The sequence below is a fragment of the Dendrobates tinctorius genome, unplaced genomic scaffold (genome assembly GCF_039654945.1).
Source record: "Dendrobates tinctorius isolate UK_male_01 unplaced genomic scaffold, ASM3965494v1 ptg000043l, whole genome shotgun sequence".
Lineage (NCBI taxonomy): Eukaryota > Metazoa > Chordata > Amphibia > Anura > Dendrobatidae > Dendrobates > Dendrobates tinctorius.
This window is the reverse complement of record NW_027361711.1, coordinates 5,173,689-5,199,871: the sequence shown is the minus strand read 5'-3', so window position 1 is coordinate 5,199,871 and position 26,183 is coordinate 5,173,689. Positions and strand designations below refer to the sequence as shown.

General features: G+C 48.6%; 1 protein-coding gene across 3 annotated transcripts in view; it reads right to left on the bottom strand.

The window, feature by feature from the left end:
- Positions 1–26,183, bottom strand: part of LOC141089002 (tyrosine 3-monooxygenase-like) — a 152,955-nt gene that overhangs the window by 46,072 nt on the left and 80,700 nt on the right. For all 3 annotated transcript variants that reach the window (XM_073575288.1, XM_073575289.1, XM_073575287.1), the window contains 2 exons: positions 16,859–16,928; positions 16,668–16,724 (listed from right to left, as the gene is read on the bottom strand). In XM_073575288.1, the coding sequence (XP_073431389.1) occupies positions 16,668–16,724; positions 16,859–16,928 (127 nt within the window). The remainder of the gene's footprint in view (positions 1–16,667; positions 16,725–16,858; positions 16,929–26,183) is intronic.

Sequence of the window (26,183 nt, the reverse complement as noted above, 5' to 3'; positions counted from 1 at the left end):
AAGTATGTAGGTTGTATGAATGTAGTATATGTAGTATGTATGTTGTATGAATGTAGTATATATGTAGTATGTATGTTGTATGAATGTAGTATATATGAAGTATGTATGTAGCATGTAGTATGTATGTTGTATGTATGTAGTATGTAGGTTGTATGAATGTAGTATATATGTAGTATGTATGTTGTATGAATGTAGTATATATGTAGTATGTATGTTGTATGAATGTAGTATATATGAAGTATGTATGTTGTATGAATGTAGTATATATGAAGTATGTATGTAGTATGTAGGTTGTATGAATGTAGTATATATGTAGTATGTATGTTGTATGAATGTAGTATGTATGTAGTATGTATGTTGTATGAATGTATATATGTAGTATGTATGTTGTATGAATGTAGTATATATGAAGTATGTATGTAGTATGTATGTATGCTGAATGAATGTAGTATATATGAAGTATGTATAAAGTATTTATGTATTTTGTATGAATGTAGTATATATGAAGTATGTATGAAGTATTTATGTATGTTGTATGAATGTAGTATGTTTTTTTTTTGCATTTAACACATTAACATTACTACTGTCCCATCATTGGCTAATGTGTCAATCACTGTCATTGTAGCAGGCATCGCCCGATGGGACTTGTAGTCCCATCGGACGATGCCTGCACACACACAAGACTTCCAGCAGGTCCGCACAGACCCCCGACAGCCGGCACAGGCCCCCGGCAGGCCCGTACAGACCCCCGGCAGCCGGCACAGGCCCCCGGCAGGCCTACAGACCCCCGATAGCCGGCACAGGCCCCCAGCAGGCCCGTACAGACCCCCGACAGCCGGCACAGGCCCCCGGCAGGCCTACAGACCCCCGACAGTCGGCACAGGCCCCCAACAGCCGGCACAGGCCCCCGGCAGGCCCGTACAGACCCCCGACAGCCGGCACAGACCCCCGGTAGGCCCGCACAGACCCCGCCCGCACACACAGACACGCACAGTGTCCGCTCACGCACCACCCACACTCTTCCCCCCTTCCGAAATGGATGTACAAGGAAAGAAAAGGTTTTTTTTAATTCCGATATTTCTGTCCCACTGACTTGTATGGGACTTCCAGTATCGGAATCGGCGATACCCGATACTTTTTGGGTATCGGGCCGATCCAATCCGATCCGATATTTTTCAGTATCGGATGGTATCGCTTAACACTAGTGGCAGACCAAGCGGTTAGGGGAGCTCCAAGTGCCAGTATACCGCTGGGGACAGTTTTGAGTAATCTCCTCAAGTTCACAGGGAGCAATATTTGGTTATGGAGCTGGACTGAGCTGGTCAAGGGAATGATGAGGATGTACCCCATGACTCCTTCGTTAGAGGCAGATGTTGCCATGATGGCCCTAGATGGAGAGGCGAGGAATTCCAGCATGCTACGACCCTCCCTCCGAGACACCTTTGACAAAGTACTGCAAATACTTGAAGAGACACATGGAGATCCCACAGACATAGGAGAGTTACGCATGCGTTTATTTACGCTTATTCAAAGAGAGGGGGAAACTGTGACACAGTACATGAACGTGCTACAGGAGTTACACACCGTGATACTAAAAAAAGATGGCATAGGACCCCCTGACATAGTTCTGCGAGACCAGTTGGTGACAGACCTGAGAGATGTGCTGCTTGGGCGGGCGCTGAATAAGTGCCTGCGAGCTAACCCGAGCATGACTTTTGCAGACATCGGGGCAGAGGCACACATAGGCGAGCAGGAGCAGGGGGTTGCAGCCTTGACAGGGATGGTCCGGTGTTGTGAGTTCATTTTCCCCTTCACCGTCGATGTCTGATGAACTCCCTCTTCTGGTGAGGGAAGGTAGTGAGGCTGATTACCAAACACCTGATCTGGTAGATGATGACTGGATAACAGGAAATTCTGACTGGATATAAGGCAGCCGATGCCCTTCTGAGTCGCTGGTGATTTCTCTGCTGGATTCTTGGAGACCAGTCTGATTCCTGCTTCCCAAAGATAAGTTTTTGCTCTGCTATTGAACTTATTAGTTTTGTTTTCTTTACCTTGTTTTTTGGAGTTCAGCCATTCCCGTTCGGGGGTGTGCGGAGTTCCATTTTTGTCTCTGATCAGTTTGTCTCTTTGCTCTGTCTTCAGAATTTACCTGAGTGCTGATATAGTCTTTTTGAAGTCCTAGCGACTTCAGGGCCTGTTTTTCCTATCAGACGGTTGGGACATTTTTTGGTAGGGTTTTTTACGGATTGCAGACAGCAGCTTTTCTATCCTGTCCTTTTTAATTAGCTTGGGCTCCATCGTTAGCTCAACCTATCTTTCTATCTGTGTTAGTGTTTTCATCTTACTTCACCGTCATTATATGTTGGGGGCTGCCTATTGCTTTGGGGTCTGCTCTGGGGCAGTTTAGATTTCCCCTTTCTTTCTTTAGGCCTATTTAGTTCTCCGGCTGTGTTCGAGGGGTCTAGGGCATCGTAGGAACCCCCCATGGCTACTGTTAGTTGTTGTGGATAGGATCAGGGGTCTGCAATCCGATAGCTACCAACCTTTCCGGTTTTCTGGACTTAGCTTGTATTTTTGTTTTTTCCTCCTTCGGTGACTCATTCATAACAGAATCACCAGCCATACCGCAGATCCTAGGGTACTCAATAGCAGGAAAGAATTGTAAAAAAAAAAAAAAAAAAAAAAGAGTTTGTCAGAAATTTTTTTTGTGTATATTTTTTCCTCTATGTCTCTGAGGCCGTAGGGGGAATTTTTTTTTTTTCTTTCTCAATGGAGATGAAGCAATTATCTGATCGTGTGGAGCAGCTCACTGCTGAAGTGCGGGGAATTTCCACCTATCTTGTTCATTCACATGCTGCTGAACCAAAGATCCCTACTCCTGATGTGTTTTTTGGGGATCGGTCTAAATTTTTGAATTTTAAGAATAATTGTAAATTATTTTTTGCCTTGAAGCCTAACTCGCCGGGGAGCTCCGCGCAGCAGGTTAAAATTGTCATCTCTTTGCTGCGCGGCGATCCCCAGGATTGGGTGTTTTCTTTGAAACCTGATGATCCTATTCTTACTAATGTGAATGCATTTTTTCAAGCCTTGGGGTTGTTGTATGATGAACCTAATGCTATTGATCAGGCTGAAAAGGCCCTGTTGGCATTGAGCCAGGGTCGGGATTCTGCAGAGTTGTACTGTCAAAAATTCCGAAAGTGGGCGGTCCTTACTACCTGGAATGATGGTGCCTTGGCAGCTCTCTTTCGGAAGGGTTTGTCAGAAACCGTAAAAGATACTATGGTGGGATTTCCTGTTCCCTCTGGTCTTGACGATTCTATGTCATTAGCCATTCAAGTTGATCGGCGTTTGCGTGAACACAAAACCACATGAGAAGTGTTGCCACCTGTTGAACAAATGTCTAAACCTATGCAATGTGATAGAGTTTTGTCTAGGGCGCAACGTCAGGAGTTCAGAAGGCGTAATAAGCTGTGTTTCTTCTGTGGTGATGCCTCGCATATTATTTCTGTCTGCCCTAAACGAGAGAAACGTTTTGCACACACATTTGCTGTGGGTGGTATTCAACCTAAGTTTCTTCTGGCAATTACTCTGATCTGCTCCCTGTCCACATTTTCCGCTAAGGCTTTTGTGGATTCGGGAGCAGCTCTGAACCTGATGGACTTGGATTTTGCTAAACATTGTGGATTTCCTATAACACCTCTGCAGACACCTATCCCTTTGAGGGGTATTGATGCTACTCCTTTGGCGAAGAATAAACCTCAGTTTTGGACCCAGGTGGTAATGCGGGTCGCCCCAGACCATCAAGAGAATTGCAGATTTTTGGTGTTGCATTATTTGCATGATACCATTGTTCTGGGGTTTCCCTGGTTGCAAATCCATAATCCAGTTTTGGATAGGAAATCTGTGTCTGTGGTGAGTTGGGGTTGTCGGTGTGCCCTTAGTGATGCTCCCGTTTTCTCCACCTCTCCCCAGTCGCATGTTGTTCCAGACTATTTGGCTGATTATTATGATGTATTTAGTGAGAATGAGTCTGCATCTTTGCCTCCTCATAGGAGTTATGACAGTGCAATTGAGCTGAGCCCTGGGTGTAAATTTCCCAAGGGTCGACTTTTCAATTTATCTGTACCAGAGCACGAGGCTATGCGATCCTATATTAAGGAGTCGTTGGAGAAGGGTCATATTAGACCATCCTCTTCACCCTTAGGTGCTGTTTTTTTTTTCATGGCTAAGAAAGATGGGTCATTAAGGCCTTGTATTGACTATCGTTCCCTCAACAAAATTACTGTTAAATATCAGTATCCGTTTCCCCTGATTTCTGATCTATTCTCCAGAGTTAAAGGTGCTTGCTGGTTTACCAAGCTTGACCTCAGGGGGGTGCATAATCTTATTCGCATTAAGCATGGGGATGAATGGAAGACGGCGTTTAATACTCCAGAGGGACATTTTGAGTACCTGGTGATGCCTTTTGGGCTCACTAATGCCCCTTCTGTCTTCCAGTGCTTCATGAATGATATTTTCCGAGACTTGGTGGATACATTTTTTATCATCTATCTAGATGATATTTTGATCTTTTCCAAGGATTGGGACTCTCATGTGGAACATGTTCGGACTGTGTTCCGGATTTTGAGGGAGAATTCCCTGTATGTCAAGGGATCGAAATGCCTTTTTGGTGTACAGAGGATTTCATTTTTGGGATTTATTTTGTCTCCGTCAACTATTGAAATGGACCCGGCCAAGGTACAGGCCATTTATGATTGTGTTCAGCCCACTTCTTTGAAGGCCCTCCAGAAGTTTTTGGGTTTTGCTAATTTTTATCATAAATTTATAGCTAATTTTTCTGGTATTGCCAAACCATTGACTGATTTGACTATGAAGGGTGCTGATGTGCTGAATTGGTCTCCGGAGTCTGTTTCTTCCTTTCAGGAGCTGAAGCGAAGGTTCACTTCTGCTCCGGTTTTGCGGCAACCTGATGTCTCACTCCTGTTTCAGGTAGAGGTGGACGCTTCTGAGATTGGTGCAGGAGCTGTTTTGTCCCAAAAAGATCCTGTAACATCTAAAATGAATCCCTGTGCTTTCTTTTCCCGAAAGTTCTCCCCATCCGAACGTAACTATGATGTGGGGAATCGGGAACTGTTAGCCATGAAATGGGCATTTGAGGAGTGGAGACATTGGTTGGAGGGAGCTAAACATCAAGTCATGGTCCTTACTGACCACAAGAATTTGATTTACCTGGAGTCGGCCAAACGCTTGAATCCTAGACAGGCTAGGTGGGCCTTGTTTTTCACACGTTTTGATTTTGTGGTCTCTTTTCTTCCGGGCACTAAGAATGTCAAGACAGATGCCCTCTCTAGGAGTTTCTTTGCTGATTCTCCTGTTGTGACCAAGCCTGCTACCATCTTAGGTGAGGGGGTAGTTCTTTCTGCCATCTCGCCAGATTTGAGACGTGCTCTGGAAGAGTTTCAGGAGGACAAACCTGAGCATTGTCCCATTGGAAAATTGTATGCTCCTGACCAGTGGAGGAAGAGAGTGATGTCTGAAGTTCATTGCTCTGCATTGGCAGGTCAGCCAGGTATTTTTGGTACTAGAGATTTGGCGAGTCGGTCTTTTTGGTGGCCCGCCTTGTCTCGTGATGTCAGGAATTTTGTGCAGTCCTGTGGGACTTGCTCTCGGTCTAAACCTTGTTCTCGCTCTAGTGGGTTGTTGATGCCTTTGCCGGTGCCCAGGAGGCCATGGACCCATATTTCAATGGATTTTATCTCTGATATGCCTGTCTCTCAGAGAATGACTGTTATTTGGGTGATTTGTGATAGATTCTCTAAGATGGTCCATCTTGTACCACTCCCTAAGTTGCCATCTTCCTCAGAGGAGTTGGTGCCCTTGTTTTTGCAACAGGTGGTTCGCTTGCACGGGATTCCTGAGAATATTGTATCTGACAGAGGAGTTCAGTTTGTGTCTAGATTTTGGAGGACTTTCTGTTCCAAGCTGGGAATTCAGTTGTCCTTCTCCTCTGCGTTTCACCCTCAGACCAATGGGCAGACGGAGAGAACAAACCAGACTTTGGAGTCGTATTTGAGATGTTTTATTTCTGCTGATCAGGATGATTGGGTTTCATTTTTGCCTTTGGCCGAATTTGCTTTAAATACTAGAGCTAGTTCTGCCACTTTGATGTCACCTTTTTTTTTATAACTTTGGGTTTCATCCTCGATTCTCTTCAGGGCAGGTGGAGCCTTCTGCCTGCCCAGGTGTTGACACTGTGGTGGAGAGAATGCACCAGATCTGGGACCAAGTGGTGGATAAGTTGTCTCTCTCCCAGGAAAAGGCCCAGCGGTTTTCCAACCGGCATAGGACCATTGGTCCCCAGTTTAAGGTGGGTGATATGGTTTGGTTGTCATCAAAGAATATCGCTATGAAGGTGGCTTCTCCAAAGTTTAAACCTAGATTTATTGGACCTTACAAGATTTTGGAGATTCTTAATCCAGTCTCTTTTCGATTGGCTCTTCCTGTTACATTTAAGATCCATAACGTGTTTTATAAGTCTCTGTTAAAGAGGTTTGTTGAGCCAGTAGTTCCTGTGGTGGCACCTCCTGACCCGGTATTGGTTGAAGGTAATGTGGAATATGAGGTTGAGAAGATACTGGATTCTTGCCTGGCTAGACGGAGACTCCAGTATTTGGTTAAATGGAAGGGTTATGGCCAGGAGGATAATTCTTGGGTCCCTGCATCCGATATTCATGCCGAAAGATTGGTTCGTGCCTTTCATCGGGCCCATCCTGATCGCCCTGGTGGCGTGGATGAGGGTTCGGTGACCCCTCCTCAAGGGGAGGTACTGTTGTGAGTTCATTTTCCCCTTCACCGTCGATGTCTGATGAACTCCCTCTTCTGGTGAAGGATGGTAGTGAGGCTGATTACCAAACACCTGATCTGGTAGATGATGACTGGATAACAGGAAATTCTGACTGGATATAAGGCAGCCGACGCCCTTCTGAGTCGCTGGTGATTTCTCTGCTGGATTCTTGGAGACCAGTCAGATTCCTGCTTCCCAAAGATAAGTTTTTGCTCTGCTTTTGAACTTATTAGTTTTGTTTTGTTTTCCTTGTTTTTTGGAGTTCAGCCATCCCCGATCGGGGGTGTGCTGAGTTCCATTTTTGTCTCTGAACAGTTTGTCTCTTGCTCTGTCTTCAGAATTTACCTAAGTGCTGATATAGTCTTTTTGAAGTCCTAGCGACTTCAGGGCCTGTTTTTCCTATCAGACGGTTGGGACATTTTTTGGTAGGGTTTTTACGGATTGCAGACAGCAGCTTTTCTATCCTGTCCTTTTTAGTTAGCTTGGGCCCCATCGTTTGCTCAACCTATCTTTCTATCTGTGTTAGTGTTTTCATCTTGCATCACCATCATTATATGTTGGGGGCTGCATATTGCTTTGGGGTCTGCTCTGGGGCAGTTTAGATTTCCCCTTTCTTTCTTTAGGCCTATTTAGTTCTCCGGCTGTGTTTGAGGGGTCTAGGGCATCGTAGGAACCCCCCACGGCTACTGTTAGTTGTTGTGGATAGGATCAGGGGACTGCAATCCGATAGCTACCAACCTTTCTGGTTTTCTGGACTTAGCTTGTATTTTTGTTTTTTCTTCCTTCGGTGACTCATTCATAACAGTCCGGTGTTGCGGAGAACCCACCCCGAGCGAGTAAGAGCCAAAGTGGCCCGTGAATTTTGGCAGGGAATGAGAAAAATTTGGGAAGAAGTCGAAGGCCTGAAGAAAACCCTTGCTGCTGCCCTTGAGTCCAGCGTCCTACCCCGAGGTAACTCATGGCTAAAGGTGGAATAAGTCAAAGGGGAGGTGTGGAGCATGAAAGCAACTTTAGTAGCTGATCCAGAGTTTAACCCTGTATCCTGAGGTGAAGACCGGAAGCAGAAGGAATTACGCTTCCCGCATAGGCCAACGATCCAGACTGAGGCATCCACCAGACAGATGCAGTCGGGGGTGCTGGACGTGTGCATGAATGGGACACATGTTCAGCAGTTGCCCTACCCAAGACAGACGATGGGGAATGTTCGCTCATCCCTCTGAAGGTCCTGCGAGTTGGAGAAAACGTCACCCCTGGGAGAAACGGTACAGCGAGAAGATAGCAGCCACACCCAGAGACAGACACAGCCAGCCATGATGTCGGGTGCCAAGAAGAGATGGAGAAGGAGTCGATCATCTATGGTGAGGTGTCTGCGTTGGTCAGGGGCATGGAGGCAAGCCTGGTGGAACTCCAACTTGGGTCTGAAGGTTCCATCTGTGTGACTCAGCCTGAAGAAGAGAAAGAGCCAGATGTCCCTGAAACACCCACTCCCACGGTTCCTATTTGCGAGATGGAAGAATCACTTAACTTGTCCTCTGAAGTGGACAGTTTGCTGGCCGTCAGCGCAGGGGACCCTGATCCGATGGATGACCAGCAAGGTGCCCCTGAGGTACTCCCTCCAGAAATGGTAGACTATGAAGAAGAAGAAGGTCCTGAGACATTACCTTCGGAAGCTCTAGAATATGTAGAGGCGAGTCTTGTGACACTCCAAACTGGATCCATGGGTGCCGTTCCTTAAGGCCCACCCGAAAGGGAAGAAGAGGTGTCTAATCAAATGATCTACCGAAGCCTGTCGTGTTCCTGCCTGTTATGGTAACCTGTAGAAAGGGAACAAGTGTCAAGTATTCCCAGTACGCCCATTTCCACTATTCCCGTTTGTGAAGAGGAAGAACCACTGGCTTCGTTCTCTGAAGTGGAAAGTTCGCTGTCCAACAGCCCCATAGATCTTGACCGGTTGGAGGAGGCAAAGCAGTCGGGTGAGGCAGAGAGTGTGGCTGAAAAGCAATGGGAAGTGACGCCTGCAGTACCTAGGTAGGACGACGAAAGGTTTGGTCTGCATGGTCTTAATCCATCTGATTTCCGTCCTGACAGGAGTGCGCCTGTCAAAGAGAGGGGGTGCTTTGGAGAAGAATTGGCAGTACTTAGTCCACAGACTGAGGAGTCCGAGCAAGAAGTCCCTAAGGTTTCCGAAGAAGACAAGGAAAAGGATGAACCGTCTTCTGGCAACAAAGCTAAAAAAAGGAAAAAGAAGAAGAAGAAGAAAGGTGTGAAAGTGTCTGATGTTTCAGAGATATTGGATGAGACTGAAGATGTGAGAAAAGTGACTAAAGTCCCTACCACTCCAGTTGAAGGTTGGAGTGACCTCTACAAACCTTAATGGGAGAAGATGGAGCCAGAAAAGCAGGAGCAGATGTAGGCCCTTAGGTGAGCATCCTGGAGTACAACGAATCCTCGCCCATGGAACGGTTAGTTAAAAGAAAGGGGGAATTTAAGAAGATAGACTGGACCATGGGTACCTGCAAGCCGGGACCGGACCTAGAAAGGCTGCATCCTTTGTTCCCCGGGGGGAAGCCTGAGTTGTTAGGATTGGGTTACCGAGGAGGAGAGCATGTTCAAGCTAAGCCACAGAAAACCAGAGAGGTTGGTGTTACGGAACCACTCAGCACCCAGAATATGTTGTGCAGTTATATGTATGTATAATAGGTTCTATGTGAGATGCATGTCCCTAATGCATCAGCATTCCCCTTTTGTCCGCCCTCCCCCCACCTTTGTAATTTCCACAGTAAACATCGGCAGGCTCCGGCCACCTGCGGCTTTTGTAATGCATGTCTGGCCTGCCGTTTTTCTATTGGCCGGCCCTCTGTATCTGTGTGATATATTCTGTGTCCTGTGAGTAAAGTGTTGTCAGACTGGAAATACATGGAGAAGCAGTGATCTTTTATATGCGCCCATGTAACCAAGGAATTCCAGCCAGCGAGATTCATTCAGACTCCAGCCAACGCAGAGCGGACCTCCAAAAACACGGGGTGGTACGGAAAGAGGTACCCCAGCTTGGTAGACCCCGTTACACTGGTGGCAGACAGCGGGATTTGATACCCTTTCTACAGGAGGAAAGGAATGAATGGAAAATAACTACCAGAAGTTAAAGAGGACTACATTAAAAGATCTGGTGGAAGCCCGAGGGTTGATCGCCAGCAACAAAACAAAAGCGGATTTGATAGCAGCCATCATGGAACACGACAGTGCAGCACTCCCCAATGTGAACGTGGAGGAGACCGAATTCCAGAGGGAGGTAAAGAACAGACTGGCGTTTTATGGCCTAAACTCTGCAGTAGAGATCTTACAAGAGGTGATGGCTGATGTGCGTACGGATCTGAAGGAAAAGATGGCCGAGCGGACCAGGATAGAGCTAGCCAAGATGGAGATGGCAGAGCGGACCAAAGTGGAGCTGGCCAAGATGGAGATGGCAGAGCGGAGAGAGGAGAGCCAGCGAGCAGGGGGAGCTCTGGCCTTCGACCAGGTACATTCAACAGTAAGCCACAAAAAGATCCAGTATAATGCCTTCCGACAGTTGGGGGTGGCAGAGGAAGACATTCATGGCTTTCTGCAGGACTTTGAGCGGCAGTGTGCCCTTCATCAAGTGAAGCCGAAGGAACGGGTTCAGATTCTGGCCAGTAAGCTGACAGGCCGGGCAGCGGACGCCTATCGCACGGTACCTGATGAGGACTGTATGGACTATGAGCGGATCAAAGAAGTGATCTTGGCCCGGTATGCGCTGACACCAGAGGCCTACCGCCAAATGTTCCGCGGACTTATAAAACGCGTAACCGATACCAACGCTGAATGGGCCTGTAAATGACGGCGGTCACTGCTACAGTGGGCACAAGGGAGCCAAGCAACCACTAAGGAGGACGTCCCCCAGCTCTTCCTGTTAGAACGATTCTTTAATGGACTAAACCCCGAGACACAGGAATGGCTTCGGGACAGGCGGCCAATGACTCTTGAGGAAGCCACTCGTCTGGCCGATGAACATCATGATGCCAGGAGGCCGCAGTTCTCCGGATCAAAGGTGGTCACTAGGGGCCCGCCCATGGACCTGGAGGGCTCAAACCACCGAAGATTGTAGGGGGACCAGCTAGAAACCCGGCCTACCACAGTCCCCCTGGGGTGCGATGCCACACCTGCTGTCAGCTGGGCCACCTGCAAAGACAATGCCCCAACCGGACTCAGCATACCCATTGGCCAAAGGCGGGAACAACTACCTTCAGCCGGGCTGCTGTACACTGCTATCAAGGCGAAGCTCACCCGGCATTGGGGGCTACGACTAACCAAGGGGTGGAAGAGATGGAGGAAGTGCTGCATGAAGTAGACCCCGTGCAGGCAGCCGGGCAGATAATCGGCAACAGCATTGACAGGTCGTGTGGGTTAATGGGAAACGTATGTAGGGACTAAGAGATTCCGGGGCAACTTTGACCCTTGTGAAGCCTCATCTCGTCAGGGACCAAGAGAAGATGGACCGGACAGTGGCAGTCCGTGTAGCAGGGGGAGCTATACATCGACTACCCACTGCCAGGATTCACCTGAACTGGGGAGTCAGGGATGGCCTTGTTGAGGTCGGCTTGATGGAGGATTTGCCTGCAGACATCTTGCTTGGAAATGACTTGGGGCATATGTTGTCTGCATTCTCGGTGGCCCCTCTGGCTGAGACCTATCCTGTGACCACCCGGAGACAAGCTCAAGCTGCGGAGGCGGAATCACACTCAGAGGAGGCCCAGGTAAGACATCCCAGCACTGCACGTATTCCCATAGCCAGACACATTTCTTGGGCCACCCCAGATGAATTTAAGAGGGAGTTACTTGAGGATCCTTCATTAGAGGGATTTCGTGGGAAGGCACAGGAGGGGAGAGGAGTACTGGAAGGGGGACAGTTTGTATGTAAGCAGGGACTCCTCTGCCGGATCACAGAGCAGCACCACACAGGGATGAGCCCCACTATAAAACAACAGCTGGTAGTTCCCAACAAGTATAGGCAGGAGTTACTGCGAATCTCTTGGCCGGGCACTTCAGAGTCAGTCGCACCAGGCATCATCTGACACAAAACTTCTTTTGGCCGGGGGTAACCTATGATGTTCGTCAGTACTGCCAGACCTGTGACAGTTGTCAGCGCATTGGCAAGAGGGGGGATCGATGCAAGGCCAAATTACGCCCCCTCCCCATTGTGGAGGAACCATTTAGCCGAGTAGCGGTCGATCTGATAGGGCCGTTAGCCAAACCCAGTCCGTCCGGGAAAAAGTATATATCGACAGTGGTAGATTATGCCACACGGTATCCAGAGGCGGTTGCGTTACCTAACATACTGGCAGAGACGGTGGTGGCCGCCCTGCTCCAGGTGTTCTCACGGGTTGGATTTCCCCGGGAGATTATCTCAGACCAGGGTACCCAGTTTACAGCAGAGGTGACCAACCAACTGTGGAAGCTGTGTGGCGTAAAGTCCATTAGAAGCGCCCCGTACCACCCGCAAACCAATGGGTTGTGTGAATGCTTTAACGGGACATTAAAACAGCTCATTGGGACTTTTACCAGGACCTACAGGGACTGGGAGAAATTCTTGCCACACCTCCTGTTTGCCTATCAGGAGGTGCCCCAAGAATCCACGGGGTTCTCCCCGTTCGAGCTGGTATATGGGAGACGGGTAAGGGGACCCCTAGACTTAGTGCTTTAACACTTGGAAGGGGAGGGCCTCATAGAAGGGGTACCTATTGTACCCTATGTGCTGGAATTCCGGGACTGCCTACAGGAGCTGACTCAGGTTGTACGTGAGAACATGCAGGTGACTCAGCGGCGCCAGCGCGTATGGTACGATCGGAGGGCCAGAGAGCGCACTTTGGAAATAGGACAGAAGGTCCTGGTGTTAGAGCCAACTAAGCAGAATAAGTTTCAAGCTGCATGGCAGGGGCCCTACCAGGTAGTGGGGAAAATAGCAGACACAACCTATAATGTCGCCGATTGTGACGACCCTAGGGTTATCCGCATGTTCCACGTGAATATGCTGAAGCCCTACCGGGAGCGCCCTGAAGAGGTAGTGGCCATCTGTGCACCTGAAGCAGAGGATTTAGCTGGACTTCCCTTGCCGGATGTCTTAGGGGAAAGGACTCAGTCTAAAACATGGGACCAGGTACACTTGGGTGAAGACCTAGGCCCCCGGGAGAGACAGCAGGTGGAGGCGTTGTTGAGGCTGCGACAGAGGATGTTTTCAGAGAGACCGGGGTACACTCGCCTGGCACAACACAAGGTTGAGACCCAGGATCAGACCCCCCCTGCGACAAAACCCCTTCCGCGTCCCTGAGTCTGTACGAGAGGGGATGCGACAAGAGATACAAGAGATGTTGCGTTTAGGGGTCATTGAAGAGTCAGATAGTCCCTGGGCATCCCCCCATAGTGTTAGTGCCCAAGAAGGATGGGACTACACGGTTTTGTGTAGACTATCGTAAGCTCAATGAGAAAACAGTGACGGATGCATACCCCATGCCGCGTGTGAATGAGTTGTTAGACCGGCTGGCGGGGGCAAAGTATTTGACCACCATCGATCTATGCAAAGGCTACTCTCAGATTCCCCTTAGTCCTGACGCTATTCCCAAGTCGGCATTTGTCACCCCGTTCGGCTTATTCCAGTTTCGAGTTATGCCATTCGGGATGAAGAATGCCCCGGCGACCTTCCAGAGGCTGGCTGACTGGCTTCTGAATGGTCTCCAGGACTATGCTTGTGCCTACCTGGATGACATCGCCATCTACAGTGCGACATGGGTAGAGCATCTAAATCACCTAGAGACAGTATTGGACAGGATACACCAGGCCGGAATCACCCTGAACCCAAACAAGTATCACGTGGGCAAATCAGAGGTTCAGTATTTAGGGCATTGGGTGGGAAGTGGGAAACAGGGACCAGAACCAGCCAAGATTGAGGCCATAGCCAAATGGCCCATCCCACGCACTAAAACCCAGGTCATGGCGTTTCTAGGGACAGAGGGGAATTACAGGAAATTCGTTCCCAATTACAGCAGCTTAGCCAAGCCCCTCACTGATTTGACCCGTAAGAACCAACCCCGCCAGGTAACCTGGACCTCAGAGTGTGAGGAAGCCTTCCACCAACTAAAGGACACCCTCACCAATACCCCTGTATTGGCCGCACCCGATCCAACTAAACGCTTCCTGGTTCGCACAGACGCTTCTATGTTTGGATTGGGGGCAGTACTGAGCCAAGTCGGGCCGGATGGCCAAGAACACCCGGTAGCTTACCTGAGTCGGAAACTACTGCACCGTGAAGTAAGCTATGCGGCCATCGAGAAGGAGTGCCTGGCGGTAGTATGGGCACTCAAGAAGTTGCAACCATATTTGTATGGACGACAGTTTTCCCTCCTAACGGACCATAATCCCCTAGTCTGAATTAATCGGGTCTCTGGAGACAACGCCAGATTGCTGCAGTGGAGTTTAGCCCTACAACCTCTGGACTTCACCATCCACTACAGACCCGGCAAACAAAACGGTAACGCCGATGGACTAAGTCGACAAATGGAACTTGTACCAACCCCATAAACTTCGGTCATCTCCAAACCGATCCGTTAAGGATCAGGCTGTGTATGTCGATCGCGTCGCTGAAAAGGGGAGCCTTGTTACGGAACCACTCAGCACCCAGAATATGTTGTGCAGTTATATGTATGTATAATAGGTTCTATGTGAGATGCATGTCCCTAATGCATCAGCATTCCCCTTTTGTCCGCCCTCCCCCCACCTTTGTAATTTCCACAGTAAACATCGGCAGGCTCCGGCCACCTGCGGCATTTGTAATACATGTCTGGCCTGCCGCTTTTCTATTGGCCGGCCCTCTGTATCTGTGTGATATATTCTGTGTCCTGTGAGTAAAGTGTTGTCAGACTGGAAATACATGGAGAAGCAGTGATCTTTTATATGCGCCCATGTAACCAAGGAATTCCAGCCAGCGAGATTCATTCAGACTCCAGCCAACGCAGAGCGGACCTCCGAAAACACGGGGTGGTACTGAAAGAGGTACCCCAGCTTGGTAGACCCCGTTACAGTTGGTAACTAAGTGGATTGCAGACCCCTGATCCTATCCACACAACTAGCAGTAGCCGTGGAGCGTGCCTACGATGATCCTAGACGCCTCGGCACAGCCGGAGAGCTAACTAAGCCAAAAGCAAGAAAGGGGAAATCTAAACTGCCCCAGAGCAGACACCAAAGGAATAGATAGCCCCCAAACATATATTGTCGGTGAGACAAGATGAAAACACAAATGCAGGTAGGAAAATAGACTGAGTCAACGATGGGGCCCACACTGACTAGACAGGACAGGAAAGGAAAGACACTGTCTGCAATCAAGGAAAAAACCCTTCAAAAAAGTCCAAAACGTCTGATGCAAAAAATACTGAAGTCGCACGACTTCGCCCACTATATCAGCACTCTGGTATATTCTGAAAGCAGAGCAAAAAGAGGCCAATCTAATAAGGGACAAAAACAAACTGGCACAAGCAGTAACATATGGATGGTGATTCAGCACAGCTCCAGCTGGAGCTGGCTGACCCACCAAAACTGAAATAGAAAAAACCAGATCAAATGTAAACAGAATAGCAAATGAAAACTTAGCTGAACATGCAGGGACTGAGCTGGAAAGTAAGACCTCGGGAGACAGGAACAAAATCACCAGCAGGGATAGAGGGAGTCGGCTGTCTTAAATCGCAGTCTAAAACCCCAGATCTCCAATCGTCGTCCTCATTATCAGGTGGCAAGCCTCTGTTAATCAGATCAGCTCCATTACCTCCAGTAACCACCAGAGAGAGCCCAGAAAGAGAACTCGCAACCCCTCTGTCAATTTGACCAGCTCCACTACCTTCAGTAGTAACCAGAGGTAGGCCAGAAAGCGAATTCACAACACTGAGTGGGGCAGAACTACCCCGTTGTCTGGGGAAAGCCTGAAAGAGGCGGGCCTTCCCCTGCTGCAGGAGGGAACGAGGAGAGAGAAGGAGCTTCCTGCTCACTGAGGAGAGCTGGGAAAGCACCTGCAGCAGCAGGGGGATAAAAGGAAGAAGCACGCCAAAAAGGTCAGTCTGGCACGGCGCAGAGCAGTGCGGAGGACAGCGCAGAGAGCAGCGCGCAGAGCAGAGAACAGCATGCTCTGCTTCCCACAACAGAAAGTACAAGTTTAGTGATGGGCTGTATAGAAAGAGCCCCCGTCGCTTGCAGAGTGGAGTCATGCCAGCAGAGCAGAGCTGTGCAGAGCCATGCCAGCAGAGCAGAGCTGTGCAGAGCCATGCCAGCAAAGCAGAGCTAAGCTGAGTGCTGTACCAAGTCTACATTGACTTCTCTTGGGCTCAGTTTCAGTTACAGTTTGATCGAACCTGAACATTCACGGGTCGGCTCATCCCTAGTTCTGACAGAATCCAATCAGCAATACAGTAGAGCGGAGGAAGCTAACCCAGACTACAACAGGTTCTCTGTGTACAAAGTCCATAGACAGTGAGGTGCATATCATAGGAGGGGTCCTGTCAGACTAACATGCATGCTCTGCTGTATCACAGCAATGATAAGCTCCTGGTGCTAAAACAATCATTGCAAGCAAAAATCAACAAAAGATCATGATAAGGGACATTGCTTAATCTGTATTTTAATCACTACACCTTGTTGTCTTCAGCTTACATAGCAAAAATCTCTTGACAGAATCCCTTTAACAATTTTTTTTGCCATCTATCAACTACATGATTCAAACCTGTATTAGGAGGATTGTTTTATGACCAATTCCATTCAAACTTACAGTAGACAGTTTTTCAATGTCTTCATCAGATGCACCAAGTGATGCAAGCCCAATTTCCTACGGAGAGAAAAAAAATAAATGAAGTTTTAGGTATATTATATTAATATTTCGTTTAATCTATATTTTTACTTCATTCAGTTACACAAGTGATTAGTAAAAAGCCAAAGATATACTGTAAGATCAAATCTTACCTGTGAAAACTGTGCAAACTCCTTATCTGCTAGCATAGGAATGTGGCCAAGAAGTTCATGGCAGCAGTCACTTAAAAAATAAAAAAATATTGCAAACAAGGTAATTTAGCAGATCAATTGCTACTTAGCAAACTGCACTCATAGGACATACTGATTTGAAGGATTGTCAAATAACTATTGGACTTGAATTTTGTTTAGTTTTGCTGTGCAGAGTAGACTGATCTTCTCCTGTAACTGGAGCTAATATACCAGTACCAATATAGAAAACAGTGAAAGCCTGGAATTGCTGTTTCTAGCCTGCTGCATTGAAAAAATATGTCCAGTACATAAAATATAATTTCTATGGAAGGGGGAACACATTTTAAAATGTTTTTAACTGTCCTTTGTGGTTGAAAAAAATATATGAATTGAAAACAAACTCCCATTTAGTTCTATTATTTATTTTTCCCCTCAGTATTAGCAAAAACAAACCAAAAAAAGAGTGGAAAATGACATACAAATTAAGCTGTATTACAAGAAAAAGAGACAAAAAACACTTAATACTCAAATGAGAATTTTTTTAGAACACTTAAAGGTGAAAAACAAACAAACAAACAAATATACTGTATGCTTGGTCAGAAAAAAACACCAGGAAAATGTATATTCAAAATGACAAAAACTAAAAACACCATCAAACGCTCAAAACATATGACTTTTTTATATGTGTGTACGTGAAGGTGGCCTTATTGTCTGTCAGAGTTCACCCAAGTATTTATTGTGTCATAACAATTACACAAACAAAAATGCTATATGAGCAGAAAGACCAAAAGGCTTTGCATGCAGAAAAGACCAAGAATTTACGTGTGCAGAAAGACCAAAAGATTATTTGCGCAGAAAAACCAAAATGAAGTGTGCAGAAATATTCAATTATTTCAATGTATTTTCTGTAGAAACTGTAATAAGTAAACTGTGTTGACGTTTTCTAATTACAGTTGATTGAATCAATTTGCTACAAATTGATTTTGATTCAAAGTGTATGAAGTTTGCAGGTCCCAGTGTGAGCAGGTTGCGGGATGCTGTGACGGACAGGAGGCAGAGCAAGGGTTAACAGATTTATTAAAAGGGGAATAGTCCACGCAGGGAGGTAATGGAAAATTAAGCAGGGGTATGGCAAGTGATATTAGCACAGTATGGGTGCGGGGTGAAGTAATAATCGTAATAAGAAAAGTAACTTTTTATGGAAGAGTTAACTTATCAGTCTAACGACTTTGTGATTGCAGAGTCTTAGGTTCCAACGGTGGCGCAACTGGTGAATGATGATTCCGGCGTCATCCTGAAGAAGTTAGCGATGGTGCCGATGAGTACTTGTTGACTTGTGCGGGGTCCTGGGTCCAAGATTCGTCGTGCGGAGTGCAGCACAGTCTGTAACACTGCCAGAGCGTGACTCAGCTTGACAGTATTATTCGGGTGAGGAAGGGCACAGTTCTTGTTCTAGATGGGTCACCCGGTCTGTCTTAGGTGGCACGCGCGTGATTGGCACTTTGGGTTGCGGGAGCCAACAGGAACACTGCAGATCTCTGCCCACAGTCACAGTACCTGGACGGAGGGAATCTATAGCGCGAGCATGTGCTGTAATGGTGCTCAGAGGACGGAGCATCAAACTTTCCCTGCGTGCGCTCTGTCTTCCCACCAAATCTTCTCCCCCTTTCCCGAGCACCGGCTCTTTTATCTTAGTCACACCCCCTGCTGTCAAGTGCAAAAGTCGGTCGAGGTTGGAAAGCTTTCCCCTGGACAACAATGGTGACAACCCCGATAGTTCCAGAACCAGTGTAAGAGAGGTACCCCCAGTTCCATCTGCTTATACTCCCCCTCTCCTTTTGCTCACCATTCCACGGGTGAGATCTCTTGTAATACACATTGACATTCTCCTATTCCTTGAATGATTTGTTGCCAAATAAATTAGTCTTGATTGTATCTGTTGGGTGGTAAACCCGGCTGTTGCCCGCTCGGAGCTCTGTAAGTCAGAAGGAGTAGCCGATTGAAGTTGTGGTTGGGTCAGATTGTACAGGTGAGGGCAGGGACGTGCCCATTTCCAATGGAATAGCCACTTTAGAGACTTCAGGTGCTTCAGGAACTTCAGGCACCTGCCCCTCTCTTGGATCTACAGGCTGGTGTTCAGGACCTTCCTCTTCTTCACAATCAGCAATGTCTGGAGAGGGTATTTAAGGAGCACCTTGCACCTCTTCTATTTGGTCAGGATCTCTTGATAAACAGGGTTGTAGCATGTTCCGGTGAACTATTCGAGTGGAGTCGTTTTCTTCCTCTTCAGGTTGGCTTTCATAGACAAGCCCTTCGGAGTTGATTCTCCGCTTCACCCAATACGTGGTCTTCCCCCACCAGTACTCCAGCTTGTCTCGAGGACGTTAACCTGGGACCAACACATGGTCCCCAGCTTGGAGAGCTGTCTCACGCAGAGGAGTTGTTTCTGTATGCTCTAGTCCCTGAAATCTGTCCTGCACCAGACAATGCAGTGTCTGCAGACGATGACAATGTTCTCAGACCCAGGTGGACACCCCGATCTGTGGGTAGTCCTCCCCGGGATCCAACTCCAGCTTGATAATCTCTCTTCCTGGACAGTCGATACAGCAGGGTGTATGGAATGTAACCAGTGGTGTGATGTATTCGCTGTTGTACACGCACACTAATTCAGCTACGAATTCAGGCCACCGGGCCTTTCGATCTTCCTCCAGCATCCTTAACATCTGAATCAGAGTTCAGTTGAACCGTTCACAGCCTCCATTTCCCTGAGGGTTGTAAGGTGTCGTCTGAAATTTTTCGATCTGGTACAGGCGATGCAATTCTTCCATCACGCGCCCAAGAAAACAGGCTCCTTGATTGGAGTGGATTTGCTTTGGGCAGCCATACACCTGAATGAAATTCTTGCAGAAGACATATGCAGCGGAATCGGCAGTTTGATCACGTGTCGGGGTCACAACGGCAAACTTTGTGAAGTGGTCCATCATCACCAGACAATGTTCATATCCTTGATAGGCTGGGCCAATTGTCATGTAATCTATCATCAGTACTTCCAAAGGGGCAGAGAGTCATGATGGTCTGTGTGGGAGCTCTATGATCTGGAGGTTTTGCTAATTCGCAGCTTCTACATAGCCAAGAGATCTCTTCCACCATGGCCTTCAGCCGAGGTTGATAAACTAGTTTTCGCAGCCATTGAAAGGTCTTCTCCTGACCGAAGTGAGCTCCTACTTCATGCACTTCTGTGGCCACCTTAGGTAGCAGCACCTCGGGGATCAACATCTGCCAGGTAGCACCCAGCTCCCGTTGAAATTGGTTTTTACGGTACAGTAGCCCATTCTTCAGTTGGAGCCTCTCCCACTGCCGAAGGATCTGCAGAGTCCCCGGGGACAGGGCGCCCCTCTCTCTGACTGGGAAGTTGCTTTAGCGTGACCCACGGTCTCATTTGAGTGAGTTCCCCATCTTCTTGCTGTAACCAGACCCACTCATCACGGGACCGTCCCTGTTACGGCGGCGGAACACGCTTAAAAAATATAAATAAATGTGTTCGCCGCCCGGGGTCCACCGTGCGGCAGATTGAAAAACCGCAGCTAGAAGACACAGCACTGTGGCGGTAATGTGCACGGGGTTCTATATCACCCAGGTGCAGTCAAGCAGTCTCTGTTAAGTGCACAGAGCTGCTACAGGAAAAATAGCAAAGTAACGCTGAGCCTGTTAGTAACACAGGGACTCAGCGACACACATGCGGTAGGCAAAAACCGGAGTAGTTAAAACGTCACTACATCCGACACCTACCGTAGTAACAAGTGTGCTGGCGTCGCAACCGCGGACACAGAAATAAGCTGCAACTGCAGCGCAGCGTGAACAGAGCCGCAAGCAAGGCGCTGCAAGGACGCTGGCGCAATGCAGGACGCTTAGCTGCTGCACAAGGTATGGCTGGAGCGCGCTGGCGCTAGCGCTGCTACTGGCGGCTGCCCAATCACTCACTCAATCGTAATGTCAGAGGGAAGGGGTTTCATAATAAGTCATCCACCAGTCCAAGCATACAAAACCATACACACAGCAGCAGTATGAAAATACTAGCGCATGGCGGAACAGCCATGCACACTTTTTATAGTGTACGGGACCTTCCGGAAGTCTCCATAACCCTGAGCTGGACCAATGGAATCAGGAGCAGGACCTGAGCACCTGACTCCTGAACTCCAATGGGAGGTTGTCCCAGGAGCATGCTCAGAGTATGGGGTGAAGGACTTAGCCTCCGGAGAGAGTTGCTGAAGAGCAAACTCTTCTGCAATCTCTCCTGCAGTGGACGGATAGCAGGAGACTACAGGATGTAAGGGTCTAGATCTCTGCATAGCCAGGGCAGAAATCTGACTCCTAACATTACCCCCCCTCCTAGGGCCCCCCCTCCCAGAACCCTCTCGTCAAAAGGCGAGTCTGAAGTGCCGGTAGGTGAAACCGAAAACCGGGATATACGGATGGAATCAGCGGAGGCCAGGTCGCCAGGTCTCAGGAGGGACACCCGGGAGATAATGGGAGTGGGAGATTTAGGAGGACGCCGCTGTGTATCGATGGCCGTCGCCACACTCCGTTCGGGAAAGCTATCCCGGGCACATAAAGTGCATGCCCGAATGAATTTTTTTACGTCCCGAGCCCTGTGCGGCCACCAATACGATCCGGCCAGAGACTTCGTGGTCTGCATATAGCCACGGTGGCCGTCCGCATTGGGGGCGTGTGCCCACGCGAGAATTTTAGGCTGCTGGCGAGGGGGAACAAAAGTCTCGCCTACCGACTCACAGTCAGACCATTGCGGGGGGCTGTCTTCCTGGGAAGCAGCGTGTAGGTGGTGGCAACCGCATATGGACCCGTGAGCCGGAGGTGTCTCTGAAATGGTGCGAGACACTTCCATGGGCTCGGGAGGTAGAACCTCTGGCTCGGGCAGCTCCAGAGGCACAAAAAGGTTGGGAGCAGGGGTACCTCTCCGCTTGGAGTGAGCTCACTCCATACCGTGCTCCGAAAAACGGAGATCGATACAGGAGGAGATAGAAATTAGCTCCTCCAGAGAGGTAGGGATCTCTCTAGTGGAGAGAGCATCCTTAACATGCCCCGCTAATCCTCTCCAAAAAACAGGGATCAGTGCCTTGTTGGACCACTCCAACTCGGACGCAAGTGTCCGAAAACGGACGGCGTACTGGCTAACCGAGAGAGACCCTGAGACAAGGCAAGCAACTGTAAAGAGGTGTCATGGGTGACCCGGGGACCGAGAAAAACTTGCCTGATGGCTGTCAGCAAGTGGGCAGCGGTCCGAATCTCAGGATCACCCTGCTCCCATAAAGGCGTAGCCCATTCCAACGCCTTGCCCGACAGTAGGGATATAATAAAGGCCACCTTGGCCCGTTCTGTAGGGAATTGCGCAGCCAGCAGCTCCAGGTGGATCGAGCACTGGCTGATAAACCCCCTGCAGGAGGCATCATCCCCAGAATATTTATCGGGCAACGGGAGGTGGGTAACTGTCGGCGCAAGTGTGGACATGGACATTCGCCCGACTGCATCAGCAAGTGCCTTTACAGCAGCATCCGTGGCCTGCGAAGCTGCGAGAGCTCTCTCAAGGGTGGTCAAGTGAGTCTCGAGCTGTCGCACACACTGGAGTAGTTGCTGCTGTTCTGTCATCTCTAGCCAGACCTTGGCGCTAGTATTATGTTACGGCGGCGGAACACCCTTAAAAAATATAAATAAACGTGTTCGCCGCCCGGGGTCCACCGTGCGGCAGATGGAAAAACCGCAGCTAGAAGACACAGAGCACTGTGGCGGTAATGTGCACGGGGTTCTATATCACCCAGGTGCAGTCAAGCAGTCTCTGTTAAGTGCACAGAGCTGCTACAGGAAAAATAGCAAAGTAACGCTGAGCCTGTTAGTAACACAGGGACTCAGCGACACACATGCGGTAGGCAAAAACCGGAGTAGTTAAAACGTCACTACATCCGACACCTACCGTAGTAACAAGTGTGCTGGCGTCGCAACCGCGGATGCAGAAATAAGCTACAACTGCAGCGCGGCGTGAACAGAGCCGCAAGCAAGGCGCTGCAAGGACGCTGGTGCAATGCAGGACGCTTAGCTGCTGCACAAGGTATGGCTGGAGCGCGCTGGCGCTAGCGCTGCTACTGGCGGCTACCCAATCACTCACTCAATCGTAATGTCAGACGGAAGGGGTTTCATAATAAGTCATCCACCAGTCCAAGCATACAAAACCATACACACAGCAGCAGTATTAAAATACTAGCGCATGGCGGAACAGCCATGCGCACTTTTTATAGTGTACGGGACCTTCCGGAAGTCTCCATAACCCTGAGCTGGACCAATGGAATCAGGAGCAGGACCTGAGCACCTGACTCCTGAACTCCAATGGGAGGTTGTCCCAGGAGCATGCTCAGAGTATGGGGTGAAGGACTTAGCCTCCGGAGAGAGTTGCTGAAAAGCAAACTCTTCTGCAATCTCTCCTGCAGTGGACGGATAGCAGGAGACTGCAGGATGTAAGGGTCTAGATCTCTGCATAGCCAGGGCAGAAATCTGACTCCTAACATTACCCCCCTCCTAGGGCCCCCCTCCCAGAACCCTCCGATCCGCCAGCCTGTGCCTGACAGTGGCACAGGCCTCAGACTCGTCAAAAGGCGAGTCTGAAGTGCCGGTAGGTGAAACCTAAAACCGGGATATACGGATGGAATCAGCGGAGGCCAGGTAGCCAGGTCTCAGGAGGGACACCCGGGAGATAATGGGAGTGGGAGTTTTAGGAGGACGCCGCTGTGTATCGATGGCCGTCGCCACACTCTGTTCGGGAAAGCTATCCCGGGCACATAAAGTGCATGCCCGAATGAATTTTTTTACGTCCCGAGCCCTGTGCGGCCACCAATACGATCCGGCCAGAGACTTCGTGGTCTGCATATAGCCACGGTGGCCGTCCGCATTGGGTGCGTGTGCCCACGCGAGAATTTTAGGCCGCTGGCGAGGGGGAACAAAAGTCTCGCCTACCGACTCACAGTCAGACCATTGCGGGGGGCTGTCTTCCTGGGAAGCAGCGTGTAGGTGGTGGCAACCGCATATGGACCCGTGAGCCGGAGGTGTCTCTGAAATGGTGCGAGACACCTCCATGGGCTCGGGAGGTAGAACCTCTGGCTCGGGCAGCTACAGAGGCACAAAAAGGTTGGGAGCAGGTGTACCTCTCTCCGCTTGGAGTGAGCTCACTCCATACCGCGCTCCGAAAAACGGAGATCGATACGGGAGGAGATGTAAGGGTCTAGATCTCTGCATAGCCAGGGCAGAAATCTGACTCCTAACAGTCCCAGTATGCATTCTTGGGACACTACTTGCACCTGCTCCTGCATAGCAGCCAACGTCCTGGCAGAATACCAGAACTCATAGACCTCTTCAGCCTCTAGTTCTTCATCTCGGTTGGGCCAGTTTTCTCGTGGGTAATAGATGAGTTTCAGAAAAACATGCTGTCATTTCTCCCTATCTTTACTGAACATGGCCATGCAGATCTTTTTGAAATGGCTCCTAAGATGGTTAGCGCTGACAATGCCATAATTGGCATCACTATATTCTTCATCTACATGCTGTAGTACACTTTCAATAGTCTGTGTGAGGAGGTGGTGGTCCCAGAGGAAAAGGTGGAAGCAGAGGTGGATGCGGAAGAGATAACAATATCTCAAATTTACGGATTGTCGTTGCACAGGTGGGTGCCATGGAAGGGTGGCTTACAACGATCGAGGGGGGCTCATGGTACCAGACAAACTAGTACTGGTCCTAGGAACCTAGGAACAAATGGAGGCGATCAAGGTGATGGACGCACAACAGTCAGGAGAGAAAGAGGATAATAATCTCCTCTCTCTTGTTCATGCGGGAGGGAATGGAGGAAGCAATCTTGAGTGTTACATCACCACCAACACACCATGGACTTGGACCTCATGTAAGCACCCAACACATGAGCGCTTTCTTGCTACACTATCTTCAACATAATACCTGTATTATTAGGGTTAGAAATAGTGCTGACTACTGGGTTGCAATTCTGTTAGATCCACAGTACAAGAGTAAATTTAGCCAGATGCTTTCCCCCCTGGAGAGGGATGCGTGCATGCTGGAATATCAAAGCACGCTTGTAGACAATCTTGAGTGTTTTTCCCCAAGACAGCAGTGAAGCACACAGTGTGCATCGCAGTTGTAGACGTTCACCCTGAGAACGTCAAAGCGTCATCACAAAAATAATAGCAGCAGTGTAAATGGCATAAGCAATTTCTATTAGTCATTTCATACATTTTTCCGACCTGCCCGTACACCAGCAGAACAGAGTGCAAGTCTGACATGTTGTGAATGACTGGAGAGGATGGTGCAGGAGTATCTGAAGCTCCATATCAATGCCATCAGGGGGGTTTCAACCCTTTTGTATTTTGATCTTCAAAAATGGAAGAGTGGCCTAAGCTCACCTGTCATGCCTTGGAGGTTTTGTCATGCCTGGCTGCCAGAGTTCTCTCAGGATGTGTCTTTAGCGCTACTGGTGGTGTCCTGATGGATAAGCAGACTTGACAGACTAGGCTATGTTGTAGTTGTAAGGTTCTCAGTCTCTTTGCCATATCTGTTGTTATTTTTTGTTGTTGAAACCTGTTTTTTTCCCCGTCAGCCATTTTGCTTTTTGTCTTGCTACAGCTACCTTGCCCTCATTCAGTATGGAGTTTTCATTTTCCATGTTTCCACCCTGTTCTCTGCCACTTGCTTTTTTGAGCAGCCTCAGCTGTTCAATCAGTGATTTTGAATCATGTCTGCTGTTCGTCTGTGACCTGGCTTCTGGAAGTCTTGGATATAGTATTCCAGCCATCTCCTAACGTGGATCTTAGGAGCACATGTGGACACAGGAATCCCTCTGTTTGCCATCAACATTTGTGAAGGAAGTAAGAGAGAGTCTCTGAACCTATTTCTACGATTTATGATGGACTTAAGGTTTATTCCGGCCTGCAGTGTCTCCTGACTCTGTACCTGCAATTGTGCAAAAACCTTTCCCTTGTGGTATGCTGACTAGTATGAAGTAATACAGGCACTTCTTAAACAAGCCTGTGCTTCCTGTGTTTCCTCGCACCCAAGCACCAGACTCTATATAGACTGTATTCAATACATGACAGTAGTTTTTACTGCCATTCATTGATCTTGCATTACTGCAGTTTGTGCCACCTTTGTTGTGTCCTCTGTGCCTGCTGTTGCTACTGCTGCTGATGGCGAAAACAATTTTTTGAAATGTGGAGACTCCAAGTTGAGTCTTCATCTGTTG